Raw genomic sequence first — 26,859 nt, 5'->3', positions numbered from 1 at the left:
AAATCTATACTTTCGTATATTAAATTTATGTGAATAAATGAAGTAGTTATATATATATATATATATATATAAATGTGTGTGTAGCTTTTTTATTTAAAGTTGAAATTAATTTATTGTTTAAAATGAGAAATGAATAAGTAATAATTTTTTTTATTTTGTTTTTCAGGTTGAAAGTTCCAGTTTGTTTGCTTTGAAATTGATCGACTGCAGAAAAAACAACAAAAAAAAACCTTCAAATGACAACTGATCTTAAAATTCTTCGAACTTGTACGCACACTTGCAACGGCTTTTACTACTCGTGTCACATTGGATTACCACAACTAATTGAAACGAAATAGTTTGTCACGTCACACTTGAAGGCACTCTTATTCTTATTCACAAATAAAAAACGACTCAATTGTTGAAAAAAATAAATAAATAAAAAAGCAAAGCATAATATATTTTTGATCAAAAGAGGGCTCAATAAAAATGTTTCAAAACGCATTAAAATACGGGAAAAATAAATACTAAAACCATTTAAAAAAGCGCTAAAAACAGCATTAATCTATTAAAATCATTTTGAATTGTAATTAAGCAAAATAATAAATTATTTGGGACCAAAAAGAATAAAAACACACAAAAAACATTCAACAAATGAAATGCATTGAGAAACCATTAAAAATGAAAGAAACAAAACATTTAAACTGCAAAAAAAACATTAAAAAGAAAACACCATTAACAATGCATTAAACAGCATAAAAACGCATTAGAAAATAGAAAAATCAAAGAAAATTTATATTTGATAAAAATTAAATCTGAAAATTGCAGTAAGAATGAAAAAGCACTAGCAAATAAATAAAAAAATATATGACGCTATTAAACTGTAATTTAATTAAAAACGAGTTTATTTTAAGTAAAAAAAGACCAAAAAATAAAAAGAACATTAAAAAATGAAAATAAAAATAAAAATAATTATCACTTAATTAAAAAGCATTAAACATAAAATACATTAAAACATGAAAAGAAAAATGCATTAAATAAAAATGAATTAAAAAAGCAATAAACAGAAAAATCATTAAAAAATACAAACCATTAAAATAAAGCCAATTATCACTTAAAAACTCAATTAAAAAGCATTAAACAAAGATACATTAAAAACATTAAAAAATGCATTACAGATAAAATCAATTAATTAAAAAAAAAACCCATTAAACTGCTTCCAAAAGTAGAGAATCATTTATTTTTTTATAAACAGGAAAAATAAAAAACAAATAAAAAAACAAAACAAAATGTCTACTATAAAAAAATATTTCACTAAAAAATTGTCTAAAGATGGTGACAAAAATTCAGAAGGCAACTTCTCCACAGGTGATGAATTCAGCCGACGGGGCTCCGCAACTGACGAAACCAATGAGAAACGTCGATTGCGATCTCTTTCGATTTCACGGTCTGGTCGGTTTAAGCAAAAAAAGCGAGATCGTGGCGCGTTGCAGGACCGACCGGATTTATATCAAGGCCCATGCAACCCGGGCGAAAAATGCAACGCGCCCGGCGCGGCCTGCGATAAGCAAGAAAACGTGGCATCAGTCCACAGGCAGACGACAACGCATAGCAACAACAGTTTTCTCACAAGGCGCGCCTCAGAATCGGATAGATTGAACTTGTACACGAACCAACAGAGGCTCGAATTGGGGAACGAGTCATCTAGCGTAAGCTCTTCTCGAGAAAGTTTGACCACAGCATCAAGGCAGACGCCGCTCGCTGGCGCCAGTACGGCGACCAGTAACAAGCACAGTATTAACAATATACTTCGATCTGGCTATACAGGTTCTGAGAGTAGCGGACGATTGACCACCGGACCGACAATGGTTTAACGAAAGCGTAAAGTGTGTATACAACGTGATTAGAAATTTTTTAATGACACTCGCTACCAGCGTAACCTTTGATAATTTCCGAGGACAACACTTGGTGATATCTCGATATCGCCAATTTAAAGATGTTGTGCGTCGATTATTCCGTTAAAGTTAATTTAACTTAATTACCCATCGTGGCACAACAATATTTTTTATACTTTTATGTCTTTTTTACTTTCGACATTTTATAAACGCGCGTGCGCGCACACACACATACACATACACGCATACACACACATACACACATACACACACATACGCACATACAAACACGCACACACATACAAACACACAAACACACACACACATCCACACACACAAACACATACACACATACAAACACACACACATACGCACATACAAACACGCACATACATACGCACATACAAACAAACGAACACACACACAAACACAAACACACACACACACACAAACACACACACACACACACACATATATTTTAAAGTTAATATTTTCCAGTGGTAAATAACCAATAAAGTTTAACGAGGTTAATACAAGAGTGCTCAGTACCGAAGTAGAGCAGGGTTTATTATTTTTTTTCAGAAGCAGTAATATTTCGCTATACATCCATGAGCATGTATCGGTTAGTTAGTTACTAGTAACTAGAGATCTCTTCAGGCGATATAGCTTACAAAAAAGTTTAGTACATAATGAAAATCGTTCAGATATTCGGCGTCGCAAGAAATTATTATCAGGAGATCACATGACATGTTATTAAAAACAAAATAAAAAATAAAAAAGGAAATGGTTTTTAATATATGGAAAGAAGACATAAAAAAGGTGTGGGGATTAAGGTTTGTATTGAAACAGAGAATATATATATATATATATATATATATATATATATATATATATATATATATATATATATATATATATTCTGTTTCAATACAAACCTTAATCCCCACACCATATATGTATATATATGTATATGTATATGTATATATAAATATATATATATATATATATATATATATATATATAAACAGATAGAGAAAGAGAGAGAGAGAGAGAGAGAGAGAGAGAGAGAGAGACGGAGAGACGTATTTTATGCTTCAGTAGAACAGATGCGCGTGGTATTAAAAATTAATGCTTTCCTTTGCCCTAGGTGCTCAACCTTTCCCCCGTGTCTTTAAACAATAATTCAAGGCCGAAATTAATTTCTGATTAATAGTTTAAAACCTTAATATTACCTTCAAACGCCGAGGTTTTACAATATAGCAAAAAAAGTCAACTGTTTTTAATTTATTATTAATAAACGAGCAGAAAAATTGAAAATCTATTTTTAAACGCATCCCAGTACTATTGAAGAATTCGGTTACTTCATTCAAAAGAATACATTATTTATTTTATAGGTTCGTTTAAACCCAAGTTTTTCCCCCGTTTGGGCTCTTCAGTTGCACTTGAACTCGGGATTCGAAACTTTTACATGCGAAAGCGAGTATCTGCTACCTAAGAATCTATACCACACACACACACACACACACACACACACACACACACACACAAACGAGGACGAAACTCGATTCTTGAACTTGTAGGGGACTAGGATATATAAATACCCCAATCCCGTTACAAGAGAATAATGAAACGAATGAGGAATTGAAGGAAACAAAGGCTCAGTTAATGGATAAGATAAACGTTGTTTATTTGCTATTGAAAGAAATGAACGTTTTAGTTACAATATGTCCGCGCGCATGTGGCCAATGTTCGTTGCAGGACTGGTGTTGTTGCAAGAAAGGAAATGTATTTTCATCTCAAGTTCGGGTCACTATTGTTTGTTCGCGCGTGGGAAGAGAAATAATTGTTGTAGGAAAATTGAGAATAGTAGTCCAGCGTGTGTATGCATTGATAAGGAATTCTTCTGTGGGGGTAGTATAATTAAACAAAGCGTACTTATCTTTTCAGACGACGGGGGTGGTAAGTGGCGGCCAGTCGTGCTACTTCGGTGATATGTGTCAGGCTTTTAACTGGAGAGCGACGACTACATTTATCAAGCTAGCAGCGCGGCGTTTTTGCCTCCTGTGTTTTTCTTCTTTTTCTTCTTTGGTTTGTGTAAGATAGGCATTGTTAGAATTGAAGGCGTCTCGGCTTATAACGTGAGAGCGGAGTTGGCTTCAGTTCACTGGTGCCTTATTTCTTCTTCTTCTTCTTCTTCATCTCTTTAGGTCGGGTGGAAGAATGTCTGTGCGTTCACTGACGCAGCTGGGCGAATCTCCTTTTCTTTTCTTTTTCTTCTTCATTTCTTTAGGTCGGGTGGAAGACTGTCCGTGCGTTCACTGACGCAGCTAGGCGAATTTCTCTTTCTTTTTCTTTCTGGTCCCCTCCTTTTATAGTCGTAAACCGGCTCCCAGCGGCTGTGATAATTTGGGCCTTTATTTTCGGCGGGGAGCTCTGCCATTGGTTCATAATTCTTTTTATGGTTTCTTATTTTTCTTTTTCCAAACGGAAGCGATGCGTGGAGCCATGTGCAAACGAAGATTTTTTATTTTGTCTTTTATGCTGGAGACGTTAGCATCCGGTTGGCATGTTCCCACACACATCGCCACCCGAAATAGCGGAGCTATTCCGAGAGTGCCCGTGAGGATTTTAGTGGATTGGTTGGTTGGTTGGTTCGTTGGTGGGTTGGTTCGTTGGTGGGTTGGTTCGTTGGTGGGTTGGTTCGTTGGTTGGTTGGGTTGGTTTGTTGGTTGGTTCGTTGGTGGGTTGGTTCGTTGGTTGGTTCGTTGGTGGGTTGGTTCGTTGGTTGGTGTGTTGGTTTGTTCGTTGGTTGGTTCGTTGGTGGGTTGGTTCGTTGGTGGTTTGGGTTGGTTTGTTGGTTGGTTCGTTGGTTCGTTGGTTGGTTCGTTGGTTTGTTGGTTGGTTCGTTGGTTGGTTCGCCATTTATGGCTCAGAGTTTTTTTTTTTGTTTTTTTTTTGGAGGTTGGAGTTTTTTTTTTTTTTTTTTTTGGATAGTTTTATTTAGAAGAGGTGAAGTGTTCCTAGGATGTTTGTAGGTGTGTATGCATGCTTCGTTCAACCTCATCCATCTCATTTAAATAAAGGGGCGGGGTCACCATTTTTGTAGGGGACTAGGATATATAAATATCCCAATCCCGTTACAAGAGAATAATGAAACGAATGAGGAATTGAAGGAAACAAAGGCTCAGTTAATGGATAAGATAAACGTTGTTTATTTGCTATTGAAAGAAATGAACGTTTTAGTTACAATATGTCCGCGCGCATGTGGCCAATGTTCGTTGCAGGACTGGTGTTGTTGCAAGAAAGGAAATGTATTTTCATCTCAAGTTCGGGTCACTATTGTTTGTTCGCGCGTGGGAAGAGAAATAATTGTTGTAGGAAAATTGAGAATAGTAGTCCAGCGTGTGTATGCATTGATAAGGAATTCTTCTGTGGGGGTAGTATAATTAAACAAAGCGTACTTATCTTTTCAGACGACGGGGGTGGTAAGTGGCGGCCAGTCGTGCTACTTCGGTGATATGTGTCAGGCTTTTAACTGGAGAGCGACGACTACATTTATCAAGCTAGCAGCGCGGCGTTTTTGCCTCCTGTGTTTTTCTTCTTTTTCTTCTTTGGTTTGTGTAAGATAGGCATTGTTAGAATTGAAGGCGTCTCGGCTTATAACGTGAGAGCGGAGTTGGCTTCAGTTCACTGGTGCCTTATTTCTTCTTCTTCTTCTTCATCTCTTTAGGTCGGGTGGAAGAATGTCTGTGCGTTCACTGACGCAGCTGGGCGAATCTCCTTTTCTTTTCTTTTTCTTCTTCATTTCTTTAGGTCGGGTGGAAGACTGTCCGTGCGTTCACTGACGCAGCTAGGCGAATTTCTCTTTCTTTTTCTTTCTGGTCCCCTCCTTTTATAGTCGTAAACCGGCTCCCAGCGGCTGTGATAATTTGGGCCTTTATTTTCGGCGGGGAGCTCTGCCATTGGTTCATAATTCTTTTTATGGTTTCTTATTTTTCTTTTTCCAAACGGAAGCGATGCGTGGAGCCATGTGCAAACGAAGATTTTTTATTTTGTCTTTTATGCTGGAGACGTTAGCATCCGGTTGGCATGTTCCCACACACATCGCCACCCGAAATAGCGGAGCTATTCCGAGAGTGCCCGTGAGGATTTTAGTGGATTGGTTGGTTGGTTGGTTCGTTGGTGGGTTGGTTCGTTGGTGGGTTGGTTCGTTGGTGGGTTGGTTCGTTGGTTGGTTGGGTTGGTTTGTTGGTTGGTTCGTTGGTGGGTTGGTTCGTTGGTTGGTTCGTTGGTGGGTTGGTTCGTTGGTTGGTGTGTTGGTTTGTTCGTTGGTTGGTTCGTTGGTGGGTTGGTTCGTTGGTGGTTTGGGTTGGTTTGTTGGTTGGTTCGTTGGTTCGTTGGTTGGTTCGTTGGTTTGTTGGTTGGTTCGTTGGTTGGTTCGCCATTTATGGCTCAGAGTTTTTTTTTTTTTGTTTTTTTTTTGGAGGTTGGAGTTTTTTTTTTTTTTTTTTTTTGGATAGTTTTATTTAGAAGAGGTGAAGTGTTCCTAGGATGTTTGTAGGTGTGTATGCATGCTTCGTTCAACCTCATCCATCTCATTTAAATAAAGGGGCGGGGTCACCATTTTTGTAGGGGACTAGGATATATAAATATCCCAATCCCGTTACAAGAGAATAATGAAACGAATGAGGAATTGAAGGAAACAAAGGCTCAGTTAATGGATAAGATAAACGTTGTTTATTTGCTATTGAAAGAAATGAACGTTTTAGTTACAATATGTCCGCGCGCATGTGGCCAATGTTCGTTGCAGGACTGGTGTTGTTGCAAGAAAGGAAATGTATTTTCATCTCAAGTTCGGGTCACTATTGTTTGTTCGCGCGTGGGAAGAGAAATAATTGTTGTAGGAAAATTGAGAATAGTAGTCCAGCGTGTGTATGCATTGATAAGGAATTCTTCTGTGGGGGTAGTATAATTAAACAAAGCGTACTTATCTTTTCAGACGACGGGGGTGGTAAGTGGCGGCCAGTCGTGCTACTTCGGTGATATGTGTCAGGCTTTTAACTGGAGAGCGACGACTACATTTATCAAGCTAGCAGCGCGGCGTTTTTGCCTCCTGTGTTTTTCTTCTTTTTCTTCTTTGGTTTGTGTAAGATAGGCATTGTTAGAATTGAAGGCGTCTCGGCTTATAACGTGAGAGCGGAGTTGGCTTCAGTTCACTGGTGCCTTATTTCTTCTTCTTCTTCTTCATCTCTTTAGGTCGGGTGGAAGAATGTCTGTGCGTTCACTGACGCAGCTGGGCGAATCTCCTTTTCTTTTCTTTTTCTTCTTCATTTCTTTAGGTCGGGTGGAAGACTGTCCGTGCGTTCACTGACGCAGCTAGGCGAATTTCTCTTTCTTTTTCTTTCTGGTCCCCTCCTTTTATAGTCGTAAACCGGCTCCCAGCGGCTGTGATAATTTGGGCCTTTATTTTCGGCGGGGAGCTCTGCCATTGGTTCATAATTCTTTTTATGGTTTCTTATTTTTCTTTTTCCAAACGGAAGCGATGCGTGGAGCCATGTGCAAACGAAGATTTTTTATTTTGTCTTTTATGCTGGAGACGTTAGCATCCGGTTGGCATGTTCCCACAAACTTCCGGTTTGTTGGCTTTCATGGCAAGTCTGAGTTGCGATGTTGTCTGACTTTGAATCTCTCTCTCTCTCTCTCTCTCTATATATATATATATATAATTATTTTTTTTTACTATAATAATTAAATACCTACAGACACTAGTGTTTCATCCTTTCGGGATTCTTCAGTGCAGGGTGTCACAATTACTACCAGTCGAACGATTCGAACCCCGCGACACGAGACATCTCTGGCTCGATTAGCGGAGGCCGTATCCATTCGGCTACCATTAATCGTGTGAAATAGCGTTGAATTTTAAACATTTTAATTTAAATGTTCATTACGTCAGACAGACAGTGATCAAGTCGTTATACGACGATCTACGCATAAGAGCTAAATTGACCGACTTTTATTCAACACAAAGTGCTCAACGATAAGAAACGTATTTCTTAAAGGGGCTGTCATAATTATTTTTTTTTTACTATAATAATTAAATACCTACAGACACTAGTGTTTCATCCTTTCGGGATTCTTCAGTGCAGGGTGTCACAATTACTACCAGTCGAACGATTCGAACCCCGCGACACGAGACATCTCTGGCTCGATTAGCGGAGGCCGTATCCATTCGGCTACCATTAATCGTGTGAAATAGCGTTGAATTTTAAACATTTTAATTTAAATGTTCATTACGTCAGACAGACAGTGATCAAGTCGTTATACGACGATCTACGCATAAGAGCTAAATTGACCGACTTTTATTCAACACAAAGTGCTCAACGATAAGAAACGTATTTCTTAAAGGGGCTGTCATAATTATTTTTTTTTTACTATAATAATTAAATACCTACAGACACTAGTGTTTCATCCTTTCGGGATTCTTCAGTGCAGGGTGTCACAATTACTACCAGTCGAACGATTCGAACCCCGCGACACGAGACATCTCTGGCTCGATTAGCGGAGGCCGTATCCATTCGGCTACCATTAATCGTGTGAAATAGCGTTGAATTTTAAACATTTTAATTTAAATGTTCATTACGTCAGACAGACAGTGATCAAGTCGTTATACGACGATCTACGCATAAGAGCTAAATTGACCGACTTTTATTCAACACAAAGTGCTCAACGATAAGAAACGTATTTCTTAAAGGGGCTGTCATAATTATTTTTTTTTTACTATAATAATTAAATACCTACAGACACTAGTGTTTCATCCTTTCGGGATTCTTCAGTGCAGGGTGTCACAATTACTACCAGTCGAACGATTCGAACCCCGCGACACGAGACATCTCTGGCTCGATTAGCGGAGGCCGTATCCATTCGGCTACCATTAATCGTGTGAAATAGCGTTGAATTTTAAACATTTTAATTTAAATGTTCATTACGTCAGACAGACAGTGATCAAGTCGTTATACGACGATCTACGCATAAGAGCTAAATTGACCGACTTTTATTCAACACAAAGTGCTCAACGATAAGAAACGTATTTCTTAAAGGGGCTGTCATAATTATTTTTTTTTTACTATAATAATTAAATACCTACAGACACTAGTGTTTCATCCTTTCGGGATTCTTCAGTGCAGGGTGTCACAATTACTACCAGTCGAACGATTCGAACCCCGCGACACGAGACATCTCTGGCTCGATTAGCGGAGGCCGTATCCATTCGGCTACCATTAATCGTGTGAAATAGCGTTGAATTTTAAACATTTTAATTTAAATGTTCATTACGTCAGACAGACAGTGATCAAGTCGTTATACGACGATCTACGCATAAGAGTTTTAGAATTTTCAGAATTAGAGAGATGATATATATATATATATATATATATATATATATATATATATATATATATATATATATATATATATATATATATATATATATATACCACAATGGAAATGGATGACACAAATAGTCGTAGTCGGAATTAGACTAACCATAATGGAAACCGGACTAAGCGGAGGACTGTAAAATGGACATGTTTCGACCTCAGACTAATATATTTTTTCTACCTCTGATGAGCCATTTGGGAATTTATAATCTGCTTTTCTCAACATTAACGAAACAGCTGTATTGTAAAATTAAAACTGTTTAAAATAGGTAGGAAGTTTTCATATATATATATATATATACTAGCATTTCAGCCCGGCTTTGCCCGGGTGTTTTGAGGTGTACGCTTAGCAAAACAAAAAAAAGTCAATTTTTTTTTAATTTGACCCCTATTATGACCCCTTAAAATTTATAGTTTCGGGCTCAAATCACTTTATTAAATTAGATCCAGGTTCAAGGAACCTATATCTAAAATTTCAAGTGTCTAGACCCAAAATTGTCGGAAGAGTTTGGTAGAGTTCTTAAAGGTCAAATCGTTGAAATTTGACCCCTTAACAGCCAAATTTCTGGCTGGCACCCGTCACATCGATTTTCCCAAATCTCAGTACCCGGTATTTCAAATTTCGAGTCTATAGACTAAAAATTGACAGAGTTATTGCGTAGGGAAATGTACACAGACAGACAGACAGACAGACAGACACGTTCACTTATATATATATATATATATATATATATATATATATATATATATATATATATATATATATATATATATATGGATTTTTCCTATATTCATAATAGTTTTTATTAAGTCGCTTGACGAGGACTTCTGGTTTCAGCCGACCATTTGTCTGAAACATCAGCGTGTCAAGTTTCGCGACCATATAAATTATATATATATATATATATATATATATATATATATATATATACATATATATATATACATATATATATATATATATATATATATATATATATATATATATATATGTGTATATGTATATTTAAATAATGGAAACTAAATTGAAAGATGTACATTTATTGAATCAGCAAGAAATATGAAATGGAACTGACTCTCAATCCATGGATTTTCAAAGATAGGCTCTTCTTATCAGAAGGCGTAAATCAATAAAATAAACTATTGGCATAAAATCGAAGCCAAAATAATATTGTAACATTTTTTTGTTGTTGTATACGAATGTAAAAGATAATGGAAAACATATAAATTTCATATTTTATTGATCATTTTTTACGATTTGTCTATCTAGTATATTGAGCTGTTTATTGTCTTATTAGGTCCTAATTTAAAGATAATATTTACATAATTTTTGTAACTCTCTCTCTCTCTCTCTCTATGTATATATATATGTATGTATATACACACATCTATATGCATACATATATAAACACAATTGAAAATAATAAAACGATTATTTCATGTAAACATACACACATTAATTTGTAATATTTCGGACAGTCCTCTCTCCTTTTTTCGAAAATATTTTTAATAAAAAAAAAATAAACGAAGACGAAAATTGCAATAATAACTGGCAGTCTTCAAACACTGAACAATACTGAAGCGTTTACTGACGAAACATTCAAAATGTACGTAAAGAATTCACTCTAACAAATGGAATTTTATTTAGTTAAGCGTATATTATTTGGTATTGTACACAATGTTATAAATGAAAAAAAAAAATGTCAGAATGTTTTTAAAGTTTCGATATTAGACCCGGTTTCACGTTGGGGGGATAATTCTGTTGTTTCATCAGAGTACAAAAATTAAGTAGTAGAAGCCTGTGATGCGTCCATTTAGTCTCGAATGACAAAGGATACCCCCTGCAGGGACAGTTGCACGTGTAATTGCGAGGCAAGGGTTGCGCAATCACCAACAACATCTTTCCTGAACCAGTTGGAGTCCAGTGACAAGGAGAAGACCAGGACGACTGGAAACAATGCCGAGATAAGCGGAGAGCAAATACAACACCTGGAAGTCCTAAATGGTCACCCATTTAGTACTGACTAGATCAAACGTTGCTTAACTTCGGTGATTTACGCTTGGAATAATGGATTAATTAGCTTTTCTAGTTGAGAGTGAGTTGTTTATAGTGCGTTCCACAAAGTAACCCTGCTGGCGGTTGATACCGATAATATGCAACCTATGTGCTGCTGATAATACTGCCATAATTCAACAAATCATTTGAAAACACGTGCACAACATATGTAGATGCAACATATGCCAGGACTTGTTGAACACGTTGAAAAATGGCAAGTGTAATATATTCAATAAACATCCTCCCTAAGATGAAAAACTCTGTTTATATATATATATATATATATATATATATATATATATATATATATATATATATATATATATATATATATATATATATATATATATATAATGTGTGTGTGTGTGTGTGTGTGTGTGTGAGTAAAGTCTTGAGCTTTGGAATTTAGTAAAATTGTATATTATTATTATTTATATATGCTCTGTTATTATATCTTAACAAACATCGAGCTTCTAATTTAAAGAGAATTGGTATACATAAAGAATATCTATAGGTTTTATGAAAATGAACGCTTTTGCGAATATATCTATTTTTTTTTATAACAACGGGACATATATAAGTAATAAATTATTTTACTAAATTCCAAAGTCTAAGATTTTGTTAATCTTGCAAATCATTGCTTTTTCCAAAATAATAATAAAAAAAAAGATTTCAACACATTTTACAAATTTGTTTCGTTCACAGGGAACAATAAATATTTGTATGTCAATATTTGATATTTACCTTGCGATAGCCTCATTAGAAAAAAAAAACAGAAAGTTCTCAAATAGAAAACTGCATAGCGATATAATATGTAAAATTGAGAAAAAAAAATTCACATCGGTCCATTTCGAGTGGAATGCCATCTTATCCACTGATGGCGACCCACTTGAAATGAATCGATGTAGGTTGTTTGATTTTTGTCCTGAATTTTACATATTACACCGTTGTGTATGTTTCTGTTGTAAGAGTTCGTGTTTCTTTTTCTGATGAGTCCACGGAAGAAATATCAAATACTGACATACAGACATTGATTGTTTCTCGTGAAAAAAAAAAACAGACCCGTAGACTGTACCGAAGTTTTCATTTTGGATAAAATGAGCGGTAAGATGAATAAACTTTTGGAATATAGCAAAATTGTTATATATATATATATATATATATATATATATATATATATATATATATACACACATATATATATAATATACATGTATATTTAATATGCATGCATATTTAATATATATGTATATATATATAAGTACACATAATGTATATATGTGTATACATAATGTATGTAAATGTATAAATTATATATATATAATATATGTATATATAATATACATGTATATTTATTATATATATATATATACGTATATATATATATATATATATATAGGTACGCTTAATGTATATATATGTGTATACATAATATATGTAAATGTATAAATAATATATAATATATAATAAATATAATATAATATATATATATATATATATATATATATATATATATATATATATATATATATATATATATATATATATATATATATTCAAATATCCGCTGAGGGATTAGTGACTATAACAATAACAAATGTTTTGTTTTTATGTAAATACTTTCTGTTTTGATCTCACATTTGTCTTTTCTCTCTTGTAATCTTGAATTTGATTTTTTAAATTTTTTATTTAAAATAAATTTTATGCCAAAAGTTTGTTTTTTTGTTTTGTCGAAACTATTTTTAAAACATAAAACTGATTTCAATGTCACTGTTCCTACCTAAATCTTTGCTCATTGTTCAGTAGCAGTATTCAGATTTCCGATGATCCTCGCGCTAAAAAATATATTGATGTCATGGAGATGAGCACATCCGGGGTTTTCGTCGAAAGAATATGATTGGTTAAGCTGTAAATAGTCAGCACTTCAAAACACCCAGCTACTTTAAACAAATATATTCCGTTTGCTGGACATATCAATGGCGACGATATTTCGAAAGAAACCCCCAAGTTAAAAACAATAACAAAGAACGTTAGAAATACGTGTCGTTACTTACAGAAAGTGAATATATTTTTTCAATTTTATACGCTTATTAATGAGAAGCACGAATAAAAAAATGTTGTAACGCATACAGAATATAAGAAATTTCCTACATGTTTGTACTTAAAAAGTATAAAACTTAAAAAGTACAAATTGGGGGAAAAATGATCTCATGAAGTAATCATTTAATCTCTGTATAGTTTCATACTGACAGTTTAGGCGTCTGCCCCGAATAGAAGTTCCGTAGCAGACTAGGTAGTGTGTATATATATATATATATATATATATATATATATATATATATATATATATATATATATATATATATATATATATATATATATATAACAGTAGTATGTATATATATATAAGTAGTATATATATATATGAGTATTATTGTGACTGCCACTTCTTTACAGAAGACGGCCAACCCTTACGATACGATGGCGTGTGAGTGAGTCCGCATATGATTCCACATAGCCCCACCCGGCCTGCACAGTTTGCTGCATATTCCGCTTATATGCCTAGGATGAACCAAGATATAAAAAATATGAGTATTATACACACACACACACACACACACACATATATATATATATATATATATATATATATATATATATATATATATATATATATATATAAATGAGGATTGATTAAAGAGAGCTTGATATGGGTATCTAAAACGGTCCCTAATTATTGGGTTTGGAACCGACGGTAACAATGACTTATCTCGTCTAAAACTTTCTGTAAACAAAATATAAATAATACGCTGTTATCTTCGGATTTTCCTTATAATTGAGCGCTCTGCTGGATGTCTTTTTCAAAATAAAAAACCTAATTATATATTTATATATATATATATATATATATATATATATATATATATATATATGTGTGTGTGTGTGTATGTGTGTGTATGTGTGTGTGTATGGTTGTGTATGTGTATTGATGAAATGAATATGAATACATCCGTGTTCTTTCTCACTTCACACAAATATGGTCCGTTCACTGAATATATCAGTGGAGACGATAATTCGAAAGAACTCCTGAAGTTAAAAAATAACGAAGAACGTTAGAAAGGCTTTCAGTAAGTAATTAAGTAAGCCAGTATTTTTTTTTCACTTATTAATGGAGGAACTTAAATAAAAGAACGTGTAACGCTAACAAAAAGTAAGAAATTTCCCACAACAGGTTTGTACTTAAAAACGTACAAATTGGAAAAAAGAATTTCTCACGGCAAAATTGAACAAATCACGCAAAATTACGCAATGCTATACAATTTACAACAGCAATTGCAACAACAACAATCTGAGCAAGAAAGGTTTGAAAAATTAACGTGAATAAATTTTTTTTTACAGAAAGAAAGACATTTTCCACTTCCCTGACACTTTATACTTAAAAAGTTTTCGCAAATTTGAGATTCGCTTTTTATATACGTAATAAATATTTTTGTTGTTTCGTCTTATTCTTCTTTTAAACGTTTACTTTGTTACAGAAAAAGTTTATCTGCAATCCAGTCTAAACCGAAAAGATTTTCTGAAATGAGGAATGTGGATGTATGCTAGTAATTAATGACTGGGTGCTGTACTGTTTCACAACTTCAAGGACGAATCTACGAAGCTTATTGCACATGAATTAATGAGATGTTACACTTATATGCCTTGGATGGACCAAGACATAAAAAAACATTCAGAATGCTACTCTGTCGATAATCGCATACTTAAAATTACTCCAGACTTTTGAATCAATTCAATCAGTTTGATAATCACGTCGCAAGAGTTATTACATAGTGCAACGGTAAAGTTGTCGCCCTAAAGAAAACAATACTACAGCTTTATTTTAAAACTTTTATTGAAAAAATCAATTCATGTCAAACTTTTATTGAGAAAATCAATTCATGTAACTTGATTAATTAGTAGAGTAGACATCTATTCAACATAGCTACCTTCAGCCTCAATCACAGCCTCGATACGGGGCTGGTACTAGGAACATTTTTCACAAGCACTAGCGTGAGCTCGGCGAATACTCGGCGAATATTCAGCGGATGGCAGCGATCAGGCTGGCTTTATTGTGGTAAATCTGATGTTATGGGATGTCTTGTTGGTGATGTTTTCGATGTAAGATCAAACGAAGTAGTTCAACGGGTTTAGGTTGGGGGAGGAGGGGCTAGTGAGAGAAGGGATCAAAGCCGTAGTACTCCTTCTGATGTCAAGCCTTAAAGTCAAGGGTCTCTTTGGACTTAGTGGCCGACGCATTTATTAATACAAACATATGATGGAAAAAGTTAAAAAAAAAAAAAAAAAGAAAAGAAAGACTTAGTGCCATCAGCTAGAATCGAAACCAAAACACTTCGCGTCCCAGCTGCGTGCTCTACCGACGTTGGTATCGAGACAAAAATAAATGTGAACACACTTGAAATGATGAATTTTATGTGATCATGCGCAGAAAGAAGTATAAACATGTCGGCCAGTTGAAAAGAACATTTCGCATTAAAGCATGCGGATATATATGTCTGTATACGCTATTCATCTGCCCAAACAAAGATTTTACGTGTTATAAACCATCCTCGGTGTATAATTTGTATTTCCGGTAAATTTCAGTGTTAGGTGAACAGTAGTTTAAGAGTTTACCTGTTAAATATTTACACACACATACGTCTACTGTTTTATTTATAGAGATAGATAAACGCCTGTATGTACTCTGACAATGCCCAATTATGGCGTGCACCAATTGCAGTTGAAAACGTTTATGCTTCTTTAGTTTTTCTTTGGTCCTTAGTTTTACAAATCATATATAAGCTGTAAACGTTTCATGGATTTATTGTATTAATAATGTCGGCTACTGTGCAAGAAAAGATATTCTGACAGAATTTCAGTGACTGCCTATTACATATTTAATGAGAGATTATACATAATGACCTACAATGAACGAAGGCAGAAGAAATTTGGTAAAATAATGCAGAGGATGCTAACTAAATGACTAAAAGTACAAAAGCCAAGTTACGATGTTTTTTTTTCAAAAGTTTAGGACTGGAAAATATATTAGGAAGAAGAAATAATAGCCAAAAGACATGAACATATATATCTACATCTATAAAAGTAAAATTGTCCGTGGGTGTGTGTCTGTGTGTGTACATTTCCCTACCAAATTACTCTGTCGATTTTCAGTCTGCAGACTCGAGATTTGATACAAGGAGTATTGAGATTTGGGAAAATCTTTTTAATCGGTTTTCGGCCAGAAATTTGGCTGTAAAGGGGTCAAAGTGCAACGATTTGACATTTAAAATGTCTACCAAACTTTCACGACAATTTTGGGTCTAAACGCTTGAAATTTAAAATGTAGGTTACTTGAACATGGATCAAACTGTTTAACTTGATCTGAGCCAAATCAATAAATTATTGAGAGGTCTAAATTTGGGACAAAGTTTTAAAAAATTTACCTCTCAGCCAACTTTTAGTGTAAGCATTTAAAATTTTACATAAAGTGTATTTAGACATAGGGCAAGTTTTAAATCGGATTTTGGCCGAAAAGTTGGCTGCCAAGGGTTCAAAGTACAAAATATTTAACCTTTAAGGTCTCTAGCAAACTATTCAGCCAATTTTTTGTTTAAGAGCAAGACCTCCAGTCTGTAATGGAATGGGGACGTAAATCGATGGCAGCATTCAGCCAGGCTTACACTTCTTTCCTTTTGACAGAGGATCACGTCTAGGACCACCTTTTATTCGGAAAAGTACCCGGAAATAAACGTTGTTTCAACGAAATAAACGTTGTTTCAAAAGTGAGTCGAGTTATTCCTTGTCTTGGACCTCCTTTGCGACGGAGTCTACAGCGTGTTGGGTCTCGAGTGTCTACATGTTAACACGTGTGTAAACGGATCTAATTATGTTACGATTTAACAATTACAATAAACATTCTCAACCACTGATTGCCATGACTAATAATACGCTACATGAAGACTCTTCGTTCAAACTCATCAGTTTAACATTCACAGGCAACATTAATTGGATATTGAAGATATTGCCAAGGTTGCTGCAAAGAAGGTGGGCTCTTTACCGTCCTAGAAAATTACTCACACCTGAGTATTCTATACTTGTAGAAAGACACCATTCATATGTAACATCTGGTCTGGTGTATCTGCTACTAATTCTTTGTTTCTCCAAAAAAAAAAAAAAAGAGTTGTCTACCTAATAGATCACACAGTACCAACCTCTGTCGCACCGCCGTGCTGTGCCTGTTTTACAAGCATTTTAAAGGAATGTGCTCCGACGCTCTTGTATATCCTTATATTCTATACCTCTAGTATATCCTTATATTCTATACCTCTTGTATATCCTTATATTCTATACCTCTAGAAAAAGTCACCATTAACATGAAGTATTGTTGTAACATCTGGTCTGGTGTATCTGCCACTAGTTTTTTAGTCATCAACCACTATCAACAAAACTTCAACCTTTGTCTTATCGTCGAAATGTTGCATCCCTGTGCCTGTTTCGTATTTCGTTGCATATTTTGTAACTTCGGTTCCATATTTAGGTAAACCGAGCCCGATGCAATGTACTCCGACGAACTCGAAGCACTAGTGCCCCCCCTGGACGTAAATACCCCTGACTAATCCGACAAGGAGCAAAACTCCACCCTAAGCCGATCCCTAGATGGAGGAAAGCTTTCTAATTTAGTAGTTAATATTTTCCTCCCTCGAACTTTGGAATTCCCTCCTCGTGTTCTGCTTCCCTGCCTGTTCTGACATGCAGAATTTCAAGTGTGACGTGAACACACTGTTCAATGCTCTACATAGTGTTCCTGTAGATTTGTTCCCCAATACTAGCTCCTTACGTCCAAGTGATACTGTGCCTTGTTTGAGGTAAAGTATCAATAAAAAATAAATACCTTCACATGATACCGTCTGTGAGTAAACTAGGGGTGACAACTTACCAAGGCTCAGAGGTCACTCAAGGATAAGAATTAATACCGAGAGTCAGGTAATCCGTGAGACAATATCGTGATGATTTCTAAACGTGGTAATTGTCTAGAATTTGATTGTTTAAGAGGACGGCTCGACAAGGACTAGTTCACGTTGGACTTGAAAAAGATCATGTTATAGTTAGCTGAGAAGCAACCCCGAGGTACGGTGTTTCAGAGACGAACAGAAGCTTTGCCCATGGAATTTTTGTTTAGTTTTATGCACAGACAGTAAAGAAAACTGTTGATAGTGTTTGTAGTTAGACGAGTGTTTGTTGTGAATGTTTCACAGGAAGGGGAGGTATAGATTGAAGCTCAGTCGAGCAAATGCAATGAAAGTAACGATAGAGCAAAGAAAGACTATCAACGTCTCTTTTGTGAGAAAGAAGTAGTAAGGTGGGGGAAAAGGGCGTGGTCCATTAGATTTCGAAGTTGGCGGATAAGGGCTAATGAGTGTCAAGTGCAAGATGATCAGCAAGGGTGGAAATTTGGTATTATTTGATTATATAAGAGGATGGCTCAAAAAGAACTTGTTTACATTAGACTTGAAGACGAACATGTTGTAGTCAGCTGGAAAACAGTCCAGCGGAACCGATTGTTTTTATTTTACTTATGTTCACCCCTGACAAAGCATATCGCCACTTGAACGTAAAGGGCCACAATTTGGGGCCATGTCTTGAAAAGATTAACAAGCTATTTGTTTATTTAACATTTAAACTTCTGCACATCAGTACAGCCAGGAAAGTAGGCAGCAGGAAGGGAATTCCAAAGTCTAGCTATTCGAGGGAAGAAACTATTAGAATAGAAAGCTTTCTGGCATTTAGGGAAGGGGTGAGATCTTATTGCTAAGCGGGGTTGTCGGGGATGTGTACGTTGAGGGGGTACAAGTGAAACGAGTTCATCAGAACACATTCCATTAAAATATTTGTAAAACAGGCACAGAGATGCAACATTGCGGCGACGGGACAGGGGCTGGATTAGATTGACAACTCTTTTTTAGGCCCTATCTAAAAGGGAGAGGCTAGTGGTAGACGCGAAAGCTCAGATGTGGCAACAATACTCCATGCATGGGCGAATGGTGGCCTTGTAGAGGTACAGAATACTTTCAGGTGTGAGTAGTCTTCTAGTTCGATAGAGGGAACCCACCTTCTTTGCAGCAGCTTTTGCAATGTCCTCTATGATTTATATGCATTACTAACATGGCAAAGATTCTGTTATAGTACTAATCGAAGATACGTCCCCAACAATCAATCCGACAGTAACTTTGTTACTGGTGCAATGAGGTATGGGTATATTAAGTCCTAGGAGCTCGACCTTCCGCGGTTTTACCTTCTATTTGAGAAGGGGTTAGTTTATCGCTCATCGTCTGAGGTGCCCCTAACTGGAAATGCGACCGGAGATGCTCAGGCAGTTTTTGTAGACCAGATTGCGTTACTCCTAGTGCGCTGACTTTTCAATTCTACATTTAACCTCGTGTTTAACGGTCTATGGAGAAGAGGTAAACGAACACTTGTTACTAGCGAACTGGGGTATGGCTATGTTAAGTCCTAGGAGTTCGATTCTCCACAGTTCTACCTTCTATTTGAGAAGGGGCTAGTTTACTGCTAATTGTTTGAAGCGTCCTTACCTGGAAATGCGATCAGAGCGGCGCACCCTTTTTTTTAGGGTAAACTGCGGTACTCCTAGTGCGCCGGCCTTTAAAAACTACACATTATCTCATGTTTAAATGTTTCTGGAGAGAAGGTAAACGAACCCTGTGTTTTTTTTTTTGTAGTTAAAGCTAGTATGCAGCGTTATCGATAAAATCTGCGTGAATCAGAAAAAAACAAAAAAACTGGTTAATGTAACCATGGCGATCCGGGCTACTATGGATGATTGCCAAAACACAATGCGATAAAATAGAAATGAATAAGTAAAGGTAACGCAATCAGCCGACAATCCTAACCCTAACCCTAACCCTAACCTCCGCAAAGACCAAATCTGATGTTGCAAGACGAGTTTGATTCACAACATAAGGAAGCAAAAAAAAAAAAAAAAATCATGAATAAAAAACAAAAAAAGTAGAAACTAAAAATAAGAGGCTTATTTTTTAGATGCGTCTATTCAGTCTGTTTAGCAATAAAAATACGCAAAATTGTCATTTAAAAAATAAAATAAGTAATTAATACAATAATATAATATATTAAGATCACCATTATGTTGATTGGAAGATGATGGTGGTCAAGTGGTTAACAACGCTTACTGGCGACATGGGTGTTCCGGTTCGTTTCACAAAAAAAAAAGAAATACTTTAACTTAAGATGTTGGCTTGGCAACCTTCAAGTTGTCCGTCACGTTTTAGAAAGATTTGTGACGACAAGAATGTCGGATAAACCAATGCCAAACATTAGAATCCTTCGGTTCATAGGATAATATAGTGATTGTAATATATATATATATATATATATATATATATATATATATATATATATATATATATATATATATATATAACCCTTATCCCTGAGTGGCTTCCGGGCCTTGATAAGTGGTGATCATTGTGTAAAAAAAAAGAATATATATATATATATTATTGGAAGTATTGTTTAGTTATTTAAACAAAAACAAACAACACAATGTGTCTATCAAAGAGTGCTCAATGTTTAGACAGAGCAATATGAGTATGTTGAATATGAAAACTAGTGGCTACACATATGCAAATAAGTTCCAGTGACCACCCTGCTAGGGAAAATCACATCATCAGGCCAAGAATAACTCCCCAGATAGAGATGGGAGATATTCTTGGCCTGACGATGTGATTTTCCCTAGCAGGGTGGTCACTGAAACATATTTGCATATGTGTAGCCACTAGTTTTCATAGTCAACATATATATATTATAAAGTCGTGATTTCAAAAGTGATAAAAAAGTATTTGGGTACCATCAGCTATAATCGAAACTGAGAGCAAAACTGTACCATGCAAAGCTAACCCTAACCCTTACCCTAACACTAACCCTAACCCTTACCCTAACCCCAACCCTATTGTACCAAAGTGACACTGATTAAAAATAAAGTACGATGAATGTACAAAATGTATAACGATTTTTTCCATTTTGATCCCTTAAAAACTATTTAAAGGCTGATAAAAAAAAAAAACGGTCCATAAAAATCCAATCATTTAAGGCCCCCTAGAGCCGCTCTGCGACTTTTAATTCCGGAGGAGATAAAGTTTAAAAATATGGAAATAAACGGACAGACCGACAGCCATAGTGCGTTTTATAAATTATATTATATTATAAAACTCAAATCGTCGTGCTTGGGCGTTGAAATCGTGTTTCCGGTACAGTCTCCGATTTGAAAAATTCTGCGCATGCGTGATTACATAAAAACAAATCCATTGAAGGATTTTTTAATCGACAATTGTTTTGCGTTTAAAAAGTGTAAATAAAAACAAAACTAAATTCATTTTGTTTTTTTTTTCATTGTTAATTTACGAATTATATTTATATTTTTCATTGGTAATTTACGAATTATATTTATATTTTTCATTGGTAATTTACGAATTATATTTATATTTTTCATTGGTAATTTACGAATTATATTTATATTTTTCATTGGTAATTTACGAATTATATTTATATTTTTCATTGGTAATTTACGAATTATATTTATATTTTTCATTGTTAATTTACGAATTATATTTATATTTTTCATTGGTAATTTACGAATTATATTTATATTTTTCATTGGTAATTTACGAATTATATTTATATTTTTCATTGGTAATTTACGAATTATATTTATATTTTTCATTGGTAATTTACGAATTATATTTATATTTTTCATTGGTAATTTACGAATTATATTTATATTTTTCATTGGTAATTTACGAATTATATTTATATTTTTCATTGGTAATTTACGAATTATATTTATATTTTTCATTGGTAATTTACGAATTATATTTATATTTTTCATTGGTAATTTACGAATTATATTTATATTTTTCATTGGTAATTTACGAATTATATTTATATTTTTCATTGGTAATTTACGAATTATATTTATATTTTTCATTGTTAATTTACGAATTATATTTATATTTTTCATTGGTAATTTACGAATTATATTTATATTTTTCATTGGTAATTTACGAATTATATTTATATTTTTCATTGGTAATTTACGAATTATATTTATATTTTTCATTGGTAATTTACGAATTATATTTATATTTTTCATTGGTAATTTACGAATTATATTTATATTTTTCATTGGTAATTTACGAATTATATTTATATTTTTCATTGGTAATTTACGAATTATATTTATATATTTCATTGGTAATTTACGAATTATATTTATATTTTTCATTGGTAATTTACGAATTATATTTATATTTTTCATTGCAAGTTGAAATCGTTTTCAAATAAAAACCAAACAAATGTGTTTTTAATGTCTTTTATATATTCTGTAATTGGCAGTTTAAAGAAGATAAAATTACTAAAATCAGAATGCCCAGTCGTTAAAACAGCATGCCCAATCGTTAAAATAAATAGATAGTTACATGCAAAAAGAATAGCCGATGCTCAAAATGTATAAGTATTTTGACATCCGAAAATTTATAGACTTTAATGAAATTTTCAGTATTAATCAAATAATGATCACAGAATATAATGAATCTATTATTTTATTTGAATTTTAGTGGAAATGCATTATTTTATTTAAACAAAAAACACCTTTACTAAAGTTAAGGTTCTCAGTAGTAAAAAACAAGGAATTAATTTATTTTTGTTTGTTTTATGGAAATAAAGCACCGTAAATTGTAACAATAAAAATATTTTTATTTCAGCAATATTACGAAAATGCCCTTAAGTCGGTATTAATGAAAGCGATATAACTCAAAGAAAAATATTTCTCGAACTATGGATATTATCATTGAATTAAGCCTTGTTTATTCAATGTTTTCACACAAAAAATTATATTTGAAAAAAATATTTCCTAATTTTTATATGAAAGATTCTAATGTTCCTTGCATTAATGAACGTATAATCTTCAACGTAACATAATTTTCATATGATCTTAAAAAATGAAAAAAAAAAAATTTTTTTTAATTAAAAGTAGAAACATAGAAAAATAATTAAATAAAAAAAAATGGTAAAACTTATACAATATTCACGATAAGAATGTACAGATGCACGACTTGGAAAAAACCTAGTCGGTTTTGCACTCCCTACCTTCCTCCAACTACATGACGTCATTTACAGACAGCCTTTAGAGTTTCTGATATTTTGGGCTTCCATAGAACCCATACTTACACTGCATTTTTTTTCTTTGCCCGGAGCCAGAATCTCTCGCTTTTGGAGTCTAATTAAGCTATTTTTTTTGTACAGTATTTTTTATATAATTCAATATCTTAGGACTTTACTACTTATCTTTGAAACAAATCCAAAAAACTAATATTTATGTTTAAAGAGATTTTTACAATGAATTTATTTAACTTCAGGATTTGAATTTGTCAACATCCGAATGTCGTCGTGAAAAATTTTTTATTATGACTCTTTTTTACGTGTACAAACAATTTTTTTCCTTTTGGAAATTAACTTCAGTCTTTAATCTTTCAAATCCAATCAAAAAGTAATCGGAACCCTACAAAAAATGATGAACCGATTTTCAAAACTATGTCCACTTATTAGATTGCAGAAGTTTTTCTAATTTTATACAATATAAACGTCTTTATTTTTTAATTTTAAACACTCTAAACAGAATTTTAAAAAATGTTAAATGGTATTCTAATCGGTAAATGTCGGCGCGTTACTTACAGAAAAACGGTTAATTAAACTGCAGAATCACCTGTTAAGCCATACGTTCTATAATTGAATATCCCTTCCAAAAAAAAAAAAAAGAAAAACAATGTTTAGTGCTTATGTTTTTGTAAACCTCTCGTGAAAACTTTGTTTAAATGCATTAAAAAGTACGTAAGACAAAAGAAAAAAAAAAAAGAAATCCAAAAAGTACTACAATTTTCATTTTTATTTTACAGCGAAAAAACAATTTGTTATGATACTAAGCAAAAGGTTTCATTTTTAGGAAGAAAAGCTAGTATTAAAGATGGGGAGGGAGTGTCGGCGCTTTAAATTGAGTTATCTCCTCGTGGCGTTTCTAAAAATCCTAACAAAAATTTTTAAAATTCCAAGTTATCTTCCTTCAACGTCATAAAAGTGTTTTTCCGCTGTAAAAAAAAGAAGTTTTTCTAATTTTATACAATATAAACGTTTTTATTTTTTAAATTTTAAACACTCTAAACAGAATTTTTATTTATTTTATTTATTTATTTTTTTTTAACAAATATTGTCCACAGATGCTTTTGATTATATGGCAAAAGACATTACGACTTTAGCGTCCCAAATTTTTAAAAGGATCATTTCAGTTGCATTTTCTTTGCATGTTGGAATCGTTTTCAAACTAAAAAAACAAAACAAGTTTTTCTAATGTAAACAAGGTCGATAGCCATTATTCGCGTGCTCTCGTGTAATGAATGAATGCGTGAATGTAGGACTGACATGAAATTCTTAAAGATAAACTAAAATGCCCGAAAAATGTGCTGAAATGACTTAAATAAATAAAAAGTAAATGACTTAGAATGACTTTAATGAACTTACGGATGAATTGAATGACCTTAAGAATGACTTGAATGCTTAAAAAATAACTGGAATCCTTCAAAAACAACTTGAATGATCTGGAGAATGACTTGAATGGCTTTGAGACTGACTGGTTGTAAAGTGGGTAATCATTTTACATTAAATTGATACAGAAAAGTGACCCCCCACTTTATATCACAAAGTTACAAACATAAGAACAGCATGTAGTAAGAAAGATACTACACTTTGATCTTGGCCAAAAGGCCAAGGAAAGGGTATTTATTTGCTCCCCAACCGAGCAAATTAGGCACAAGGCCGATTTAATGTGAGGAGTGAAGGGGAAATGAGGACCAACTCCCCGGAGAGTAGGGGAGCTGGATAGTGACAATTGGTATGAAGGGTTGCCCCTACATTGACCAAGGTCTTATATGTAGGGTTGGTATTTATTTGCTCCTCCACCGAGCAAATTAGGCACAAGGCCGATTTTTAAAGTGAGGAGTGAAGGGGAAATGGGGATAAACTCCCCGGGGAGTAGAGGAGCTGGATAGTGACAATTGGTATGAAGGGTTGCCTCAACATTGACCAAGGTCTTATATGTGGGGTTTCCCCCACATATGGTCTTTGCTTGCAGTATCTGCCGGAATAGATACTACACTTTGATCTTGGCCAAAAGGAGAAAAGCTTAAAAAGCTAAGCACAGCATCTATTAACAACAGACCTTTGATCTTAACCAAAAAGGCCAAGCACAAAAAGTGTTACGGACAGACCGACAGACGGACCGACCGACAGACCGACCGACAGACCAACGGAGTGACTTATAGAGTCGCTTGCACGCGACTAAAAACACAAGACAAAAAAAAACCAAAAAAACAAACAAACAAAACAAAAACAAAAACAAAAAAAAAACTTGATCAATTTACATATTTAAAAAAAATTATTTTAATAGAATATATTTGTTGTTTTCAAGTCGGTTTCTATTTAACCCATAGTTGGGATCCTAACAGGTACTACCACTCCGGGTCAGAGTATACCTGGGAGCAATGGCAATTAAACGGTGGCTCCACACTCCCCAAAGCCCGCAAGCTGGGGCCTCACCAGTGGATATAGTTTAAGGTCATATCCAGGACCGGCCTTTTAAGATAATATAAAAGAAAGAATTAAACAAAAAATAATAGAAAGCTAATGTTTTTGAGTGGTGGATCACTTTTCCATATGGATTTAACGTTAAATAAGCCCCCAATTCTTGCGCACGTATCAGTAAACGAGACATATATTCGTTAGCATTTTGTCAAGTTTGGTTGTGGAGGATGAGAGACAAAAAGAGAGAACAGGGTGGGGGCTCATACGTTATAAACATTTTAAAAATACGTAGAAACACTTCAAAACGCGTGTGGGGGATTTTTTTTTAAGATTTAGGTACTTGTGCAGAATTTGAACCAGACCTAACTAACTGGCCGCTCGGCTTTGCTCGGAAAATGACGTCAATAGGTGGTTTTTGCCGAGTGTCATCAGTTATGAAAGCATAACTATACTTCTCGCGGAAAATACTGAAAAAACATGTAAATATCATAAAATACAAGAAAAATATATAACAAAAATAAAAAAAGAAACAACGACCTACTGCAACAATTTCTGTTTTATTCTCGTAGCAAGGTTTTAAGTGCAAAAACACAAAACAAAAACAAAACGAACAAGTAAGTTGTATTTTTTTTAAACAATGTTTTTAGTAAAAAAATGAATAAAATTAATAAGAAAACATTTCTGTTTTTCACTTTTTAAAAAAGGTGTTTAAAAAGCACTTTTCATGTGTTTTAATATATATATATATATAAATAAAATAAATATGTATTAGATACGTTTGAAGCCAAAACAA

At 33.9% G+C, this 26,859-nt stretch overlaps 1 protein-coding gene across 3 annotated transcripts in view; it reads left to right on the top strand.

Moving 5' to 3' along the window:
- The window catches only part of LOC145259777 (uncharacterized), a 129,321-nt gene extending 126,971 nt beyond the window's left edge, over window positions 1-2,350 (top strand). For all 3 annotated transcript variants that reach the window (XM_080117525.1, XM_080117527.1, XM_080117526.1), the window contains one exon: window positions 167-2,350. In XM_080117525.1, coding sequence (XP_079973651.1) covers window positions 1,269-1,853 — 585 coding nt within the window. In that variant the 5' untranslated portion in view covers window positions 167-1,268 and the 3' untranslated portion in view covers window positions 1,854-2,350. The remainder of the gene's footprint in view (window positions 1-166) is intronic.
- Window positions 2,351-26,859: the final 24,509 nt, after the last annotated feature.

The sequence above is a fragment of the Euprymna scolopes genome, chromosome 35 (genome assembly GCF_053919585.1).
Source record: "Euprymna scolopes isolate OS-2025 chromosome 35, ASM5391958v1, whole genome shotgun sequence".
NCBI lineage: Eukaryota > Metazoa > Mollusca > Cephalopoda > Sepiida > Sepiolidae > Euprymna > Euprymna scolopes.
Note: the sequence above shows the minus strand (reverse complement) of the source record. Positions and strands in the feature narration are given on the sequence as shown.